General features: G+C 34.4%; 1 protein-coding gene across 1 annotated transcript; it reads left to right on the top strand.

Moving 5' to 3' along the window:
- Positions 1 to 777: 777 nt before the first annotated feature.
- LOC130990427 (uncharacterized) lies at positions 778 to 1,988 on the top strand. Its single transcript, XM_057914661.1, has 2 exons — positions 778 to 799; positions 1,220 to 1,988. Exon 2 carries the CDS (start codon positions 1,368 to 1,370, stop codon positions 1,986 to 1,988), a length of 621 nt encoding a protein of 206 aa, XP_057770644.1. The 5' UTR covers positions 778 to 799; positions 1,220 to 1,367.
- Positions 1,989 to 8,313: the final 6,325 nt, after the last annotated feature.

The following is an 8,313-nucleotide window of genomic DNA, read 5'->3' as shown; positions in this document are numbered from 1 at the left end:
TTTCAAGAGGAAAGTAGGAGTAATGTATACATATATATGCACACATTTTGAATTGAGAGGAAGGTGCATATACAATTATCATTATTTTAAATGTGTCTCAAACATTTTGTTGGCATGATCATTGAAAACTCTGGTTGAAGAGCATGTAGAAACTTCTATACAGAAGATTTTAGACTGCTTATTGAATGGGACTATCTATCTGCACTTTTAGGAAAATATTTTAGATATAAATTCAAATTGTTTTCAATAAATCCAGGAATCATAAGTTAAATTATTTATGGGGCCTGGTTAGGCAAATTTTCTGATTGTGAATGTAACATGCATATATATTATTACACCAAAAAGAGGCCACTTGCAGCAGCTGCTGGGGCTTTTCCAGCAATTAAACAGCAGTCATAATGGGCTGTGACACAAGCCACCACAAAGACTTAATCTCCAAAGTTTCTGGATATTTATGGACACCTTCCGTAGAATAATAAACTCTTTTCTTGTAAGGTGAGTTCGGATTTGCCTCTGAATGCGCTTGACTGCATGAGCCAGAACTTCTGCTCTTCTAGCATCTAATTCAGCCATCTGCCCTGCTCTCAGAAATACCTTGCTTTTCCCAATTTGAGGTGCAAGAAATGACAATGCTAAATTGCTAGCAGTAATTAAAGTTTTTTAGATTTAAATAACTAGTAATATTTCTTCATGTCGAGTGAAATTCTTCATGTCTTATTGTTGATTGTTTCCTATCATTTCAGACTTGGTCTTAACTGATCAGATTCAGCCCCCTTGCCTCCTCTTCACAACATAACAGGTAATGTAGATCATTCCTTCATATTTCTTGTTTTATAAACTAGGAAATGCAAGAATGACTCATCTTATTTGAAAATTCTTTTTTACTGAATTAAGGTATAACTATGTGTTTGTTGTGTGATTTTTCTTTTTGATTGTTGAGGATTTGGATCTCTTTTTTTTAGAGGGTTATTTGAAAATTCTTTATTATAGTATATATATTCTCGATTACCTCATTTAGTGGAATTTATTTATTAGGAATTGCAAGAATGACTCAGAATCGTGAATGGATGTATAGTCGATATCTTTCTGATGGTAGTTGGAATCCCACATTTTTGTCGGGACTTGAAACTTTCCTTGAGTTTGCCACTAGTCAGCCAAACTTTATGAGTCGAGATAAAATTAAGTGCCCGTGCAAGAAATGTGACAATATATGGTATAGGGATGTGGATGAAGTTCGATACCATGTTTCAAAGGCTGGGTTCGTTTGGGATTATGAATTATGGAGGTTTCACGGAGAAACATCAATACCTTCAAATGAAGATATAAACATAGGTGTTGACGAGCAAGCACCCAATACCTATCATGCGATGATTATGGACGTTGCAGGTCCTCAGTTTGATATTGAGGACATTGAGGACATTGAAGAACTACCAAACTCCAAAGCAAAACAATTTTATGACATGTTAGCTGCTGCTGATAAAGAGTTATGGCCCGGTTGCAAGAACCATTCCCAATTGTCTTTTGTGGCTCGTTTAATGAGCTTGAAATCAGAGAATCACATGTCAGAGAGGTGCTTCGATCAGATGATAGAATTAATACAAGAGATTTTGCCAGAAGATAATTTGGCTCCTGATAACTTTTACGAGACAAAGAAACTACTTCGTGGCATGGGATTGCCTGTTGAGAAGATAGACTGTTGTCCGAATAACTGTATGATATATTGGAGAGATGATGCTGAATTGGTTTGTTGCAAATTTTGCAATACTTCACGTTTCAAGGAGAACAATGAAGAATCTGAAAGTGGTAAACAGAAACAAGTACCAGCCATGAAGATGTACTACTTTCCACTGACTCCTCGATTGCAGAGGCTATACGCATCTAAAGCTACGGCTAATGATATGCGATGGCCACTAACAGAAATTAAGACATATACGCCTCTAAATACATTAAGAAATCCCAGATGGCATGTCTTAATTTTCCGTAGCTAAATCCAAATAGCTGGTGAAGAAACTCTTGTCGCCGGATTCGGATTAGCTACGGATATTTCCGTAGCCATTTAGCTACGGATTTTTCCGTAGCTAAGTCCGTTGGTGACCGCTAGACGACGATTATGGCGACACACTCCGGCGAGGGATTTTCCGTAGCTAAATCCGTAGCTAACATTAGCGAGGGATCGGATTTCCGTAGCTAAAAATTTAGCGACGAGCGATATACCTACGGACGATATCCGTTCCCGATCCGTAGGTAAAACTGTTTAGCTACGGAATTAGTGTTTTTAGCTACGGAAATTTCCGTAGCTATTTTGCGCGAATTTTGTAGTGCTTACTCTTGAAAATAAAAATACCAATCATATATTTAATCAATCATGTAAAGTATACATCCCTAAATAGCATATATCTTATCAATCATATTAAAGTATACATCCCCTAAATAAATAAATGAAAAAAGTTCGAGATTAATATTTTCAACTCCAAAAACAATTCCGACTTAATTTAAAAAGTGAATCAAATTGAACCAAGCATAAATAGGTCTGACTTGAAATCAAATCGATTGTTCCAATTGGCATCCCCACCTCTACGTAAATAAAAAGAGAGAAAGTGGAAAAAATTAAAAAAAGAGAAACGTGGGTGTCGGTGAGATTAGAGTATAACGCATGAAAGGGTGAGGGGGCAACATAGCATAAGAGACAGAGTTGGGTCCAATTTGGCAATAGTTTCTAACCACCGAATCCAAATTAGTTCGCTTACAGTTGTAAGATTCATTTCTTTTTCCTCGCGCCAAAAAATTAAAAAAAAAAAAAAAAAAAGATCCCCTTTTTCCTGTTGAAAGCTACTTACTTTTAGTAAATGCAAACAACTGTAAAAGTTCACTATTAAATACATATATGGCTTCAATAAATAGATTTTATTCTTTTATACGTTTTGTTGAAGGTCTCAGTGTTTCGTTCCTGGTTTTGGTTGTAAATTATCTGTGACACTAATTATTACTACAAGCATACGAATCACAATATGTGTATAAATAATTAAACAATAAATATTGCAAACGAGAGTATTTTGAGAATTCAAACCGAGACAATTTGGTATGAGTTTTGTTACCACGCTTCCTCTCACTCGCAGGTAACCACGTTCGAGATTGCTCACGTTGCCGGGAAGGTAACCACGTTGCCGATTACCTCGCTTCCTCTCACTCGCAGGAAGGATTTTGGCTTCATTCTATTCCTGAGATTGCTCAGCTGGTTTTCGATGATGTACATTCTTCCTTTGTTCGCATGGTGCGATAGCTTGTCCTGAGTTGTTTGTTCGGTGCTTGGTGGGAACCGGGGAGATTTGGGGGTGATGGTACGGCCGGAACTTCCGAAGTCTCCTCAACTCAGTTTCCACCGCACCTTGTTTCTTTCATGTTTTCTTTGTATCTAGACGGGTACTCTTTATCCTCGTTTTGAGGTTTTAATGAGGCCCGGCCCTGGTCTTCTCTTTGGGTTTTTTTAGGTTCCGGTTTCTTTAATAAAATTTCAATTCAGCAGTATGAGTTTTGTTACCCTTGATATTGTCGGTTATGAGAATTATTCGGTTTTCAAATAATTATAAAATGCAAGATGCGATGATGACTATTTCAATTTTCACATAAGTTGGGTGCAGCGTCTCGGTTTACGTGGAATAAGTCAAAATTGGGTTATATCGAAAGAGGAAAAATCCAAAATATTATTTTCTCTATATATTGTCCACATATTTAAAACAAATTCGTAGGTCCGACCGATACACTACTCAAAACGTTAACAAAAAGAACAAAGATCCGACTCCTTCATATAAAAAAAAATAAAAATAAACGCCCCAAGTTGTAATTAAGTTGTAAAACATGATCAATCGACCAAAAATAACTTGAAAACTAATTAGTAATGAATATTCTTTTTCTTTAAAAAGAAAAAGAAAGAACACCTCTTATACTATTTACGTATGAAACACACAAGTGACTTATGAAAAACGTAAGAAATTAACATTAAAAACATTGAACATATAAATAAAAGAAAATCATATATAATTTAAAGCTCATAAATAACTTATTTGACATTTTATTGAATCTTATAATATGGTTTTGAACTGTTGCTATTTGTGAAAATATACGAACTCAACCTTAAAAATCAACAACAAAAAACCTTAAAAATCAACAAAAGTAGTCTTGCAAATAAAAGAACAATAAAAAACAACAAATTTCAAAACACATAAATAGTAAGAACAATTGAAAATAATGACACAAAAAAAAAAAAAACAAGTGTAGGGTAAAAGTAAAAGTATATATAAAGAAAAAATAAAAAATAGTATGAGTTGTGTATATATATATATATATATATATAATTTATAGGGTTAATTGCCAATAAATACTCAAATTTTAGTTTTTAACTAGATCCATTTTTTTTTTTGTAAAAATACATAAATTTTTAATTTTTTGAAATTTGGCCTAACTCCAAAAGTTCGTTGGCCAATAATTCGATTGTCTGAATTCTGATTAGCAATCTAAAAGTACAGTTGGAAAGCTATTGACGTTATCTTTTTAATGATACTTATATTGTTAGATTTTGGTCACCGGAAGTGTTAAAAAAAAATATATATATATATATATATATATATATATATATATATATATATATATAGGGAGAGGTTCAAATAAGAACCACTAAATAAAATTAGAACAGAGAACCATTTTAAACCATTCGATCATCAAGATCTACGGTGGATGCATCATCTTGGTGGATGAATGCAGATCCTGGGTTCGAATCCTGAAGAGAGCAAAAAATTTATTATTTTCGGATGCATTAAATTTAATAGCGAATGCATTAATTTATATAGTAGATGCATTGATTTTAATGGTTCTTATGTTCTCACGATAAGTGTGGTTCTCACTATAACCGCACCCTATATATATATATATATATATATATATATAGAGAGAGAGAGAGAGAGAGTGTGTTAGAGTATTTCTATACTCTAAGTTGTTGTTATTGTGTAGACTAGCATGAGTGTCTCCACGAGCTCTACATGTTGTTCCTTTATGAGTCGCTTCCGATATTACAATATTCTGGAGACAACCTACGCAGCTTACTTGCGGGATTTTGAAGATATGATTAGAGATATACATGTGCCTTCCTACGGATATATATATATATATATATATATATATATATATATATATATATATATATATATCTATTGGATCTCCAGTTTGCATGAGATTTCTTCTACTTAGGGTTTTAGTGAACCCTATTATGGGCGGCCACCTAGAGCCCGCCAAGAGCCCATATCTTTCTAGGGTTTACATATACATATATTGAAGACGAAGAGGATCATGCTGCTGCTGCGTTTATTTGTTACTCTTATTATTTGTGAGAGTATTTTCGTGCATATAGGAGATCATACAGTTTGTGAGGGTGTGCTATTGATTTATGCTTTGTCTCTTTGTAAGCGTGAGTTTGTTTTCTGTTCTTGAATATTACTTCAGCCTGTTGGAGTGATATAATTCATTGGTGTTGAGCGTGGATTGAGTAGCAATCACGCTTAGGGAGTAAGTTCTCATCTTGCTTTCCGTTGTTCACGTAGGTGACGGTTTGGGAAGATATAGAGGGTAAGAAGATCGAGTCTTCGCATGTAAGTCATTTGTATATCTTATCAACACTAGTGAACTGTTTGAACTTGGCGTGGCCCCCCAGACGTAGGTGTTTTATCACCGAACTAGGTAACCAACTTTGGTGTTCTTGTGTTCTTCATATTTCTGCACGAGTTTCTGTTTATGTCTCTCTGTGAGTTATAAATTCTGGGTCCCCGAGAAACTTCCCAGGGGTCACCCATCATGAAATTACTCCAAGTCAAACACGCTTAACCTTAGAGTTTCTTCCACGTGGGCACCAAAAAAGAAGATGCATCTTGTTGATATGAGTAGCACCTATCAAATCATTTAAGCTCTCCTCGAATATGCAATCCCATACCTGCATATTCTCGGAATCCTTCTCGTTCGGGTGTGTTCCGATTCATGCCTGCGGCCCTCCACTTGAAAGTCTTAATCGGAGCCGCTCCTTGTCCGTGCCTCTTTGCACCGGCGATCACTCCGTACTTTGTCCCCGGGCATCACAGTTTCGCTTCATGTTATAACTTCTTCATGTGTGCAAGATTATATGTGTTTGGATTGGTGAAACTTTCATAGAGTTTCGTGACCTTAACTTACATGCCATTTTTTTTACCACTTTTGGTTATCAAAACCCAAAAATGTAAGAATCATTAGAAAGATAATGTTAAGAGTTTTTCAACAGTACCTTCGAATTGTCCATCGAAATTCAGACAATCAATTTATTAACCGGCGAACTTTCGGCTTAGATCAAATTTCAAAAATATAAAAATTTATGTATTTTTTGACCAAAAAAATAGGTTTGATCAAAAACCAAAATTCGGGTATAGTTCGTGTATTTATAGGCAATTAACCCTAATTCATAATTATAAAGTTATAAAATAGTAAAAAAAAAGGAAATACTAAAATAAATTTTAAATATATTTGGAAGCCAAGAAAATAAATCTACAATGCAAATTGATATTAAAGAATTAGCTAAGATCCAAAAAAAACCTAACAAATGTTGGGTTGTTCTTCCATTGAAGTAATTGTCATTTAAACAACGAAGTTTAATCTAATTTTCAATGTTGACTTCACCTTTTAAAATTAAACATAGCAAACAAGTATCAAAATATGAATAACACAGTGTGGGTACGTGGCGTGCTAGGAGCATGACACATGGCAAATTTCCTTTTACGGATTTTCAAGGCAAAATACATACAGATGTAGAATATGAATAAATTTTTTGGAAAAAAAAATTATTATTATTATTTGTCAAAAATTCATTTTATTGGCACGAACGCCGTCAAAATATGCATATAACTGAACACAAATATGAATAAACATTAAAATAAATATGCAAAATGTTGGATAGAAATATGCATGTGAAAGTATTACTATACGACCTCTCTGATGCCTCTCACTGCTGCTTGTTGCTGCCATAGTTATGCATATAGTTGAACATAAATATACATAAAGGTAAACACAAATAAGCATAACGTTGGATAGACATATTACACAATAAAACAATACATATTATAAAATTGAACCATGTATTATATTTAGAAACGAGAAACCAACACCTAATCTAGAAAGCAATAAACGACACGGATTTACGTGGTTCGGTCGAGAAGACCTACGTCCACGGGGGTTTTGGGGGTTTTTCCACTATAATCGAGAGAGTATTATATTTTACAAGAGATGAATGAGTAAAAATGAGATCCGCTTCTAACCCACCCCTAAGTCTCTATTTATAAGCATGTAAATAAGCCCTAGGGCCTCAAGCCCATTTACTAAGATAATTGGGCTTAAGCCCTTTTAATACATTGACCTTGGTCTGAGTCGCCTATGCTTGCTTGACTACACCGGAAGCTCTATTATTTCTTTTACTATCCCAAATCTTCAATTAAACCTGCACTGGTTAGCTTAATAATAATAACACTAATCATAAGCATAAATAGAAATGTTCTCATTATATAGTGCACATCGCTGGCGCATATTTCAGTCCTCATCAGCATGTGAAAGTATTACTATACGACCTCTCTGATGCCTCTCACTGCTGCTTGTTGCTGCCATAGTTATGCATATAGTTGAACATAAATATACATAAAGGTAAACACAAATAAGCATAACGTTGGATAGACATATTACACAATAAAACAATACATATTATAAAATTGAACCATGTATATTGTGTCAATGAACCTTTTATATTGTGTTAGTGAACCATGCTTCTCGTGTCGATAAACCCTACAACATGCATGGTTCACTAACACAATATGCAGGGTTTATTGACACAATATGCATAATTCAGTTTATATGAATGCATGATTCGATTCAAATATTTTTTCTTGCAATTAGTCGTGCATGGTTTTGTTTTATAATATGCATTGTTCTTGTTAGAGTATTTTTCATACTCTATATTTGTTGTCATTATGTAGACAACATATGTGTCTCTGGATGTTCTTCTTTTAAGTTAGAACAGTTTCTTTCAATGTTCTAACTTATACTGGAGACATTTAGCAGTCCTTTACTTGCAGCATTTGTGATGGACTTGGAGTTATCCATTCCATGTCTTGTGGATATACATGAACCGAATCTACAGATTGAGATGGTGATATTCGGTCAGCACCTTCAGATAGACTTCAATCAGCCTGCAAATGTGATCTTTGAGAATTTTTTTCAAGCTTGGACATATATATGCGATGAAAAGGACTTGAA

This window comes from Salvia miltiorrhiza, chromosome 6, assembly GCF_028751815.1.
Source record: "Salvia miltiorrhiza cultivar Shanhuang (shh) chromosome 6, IMPLAD_Smil_shh, whole genome shotgun sequence".
NCBI classification, from domain to species: Eukaryota; Viridiplantae; Streptophyta; class Magnoliopsida; order Lamiales; family Lamiaceae; genus Salvia; species Salvia miltiorrhiza.
Note: the sequence above shows the minus strand (reverse complement) of the source record. Positions and strands in the feature narration are given on the sequence as shown.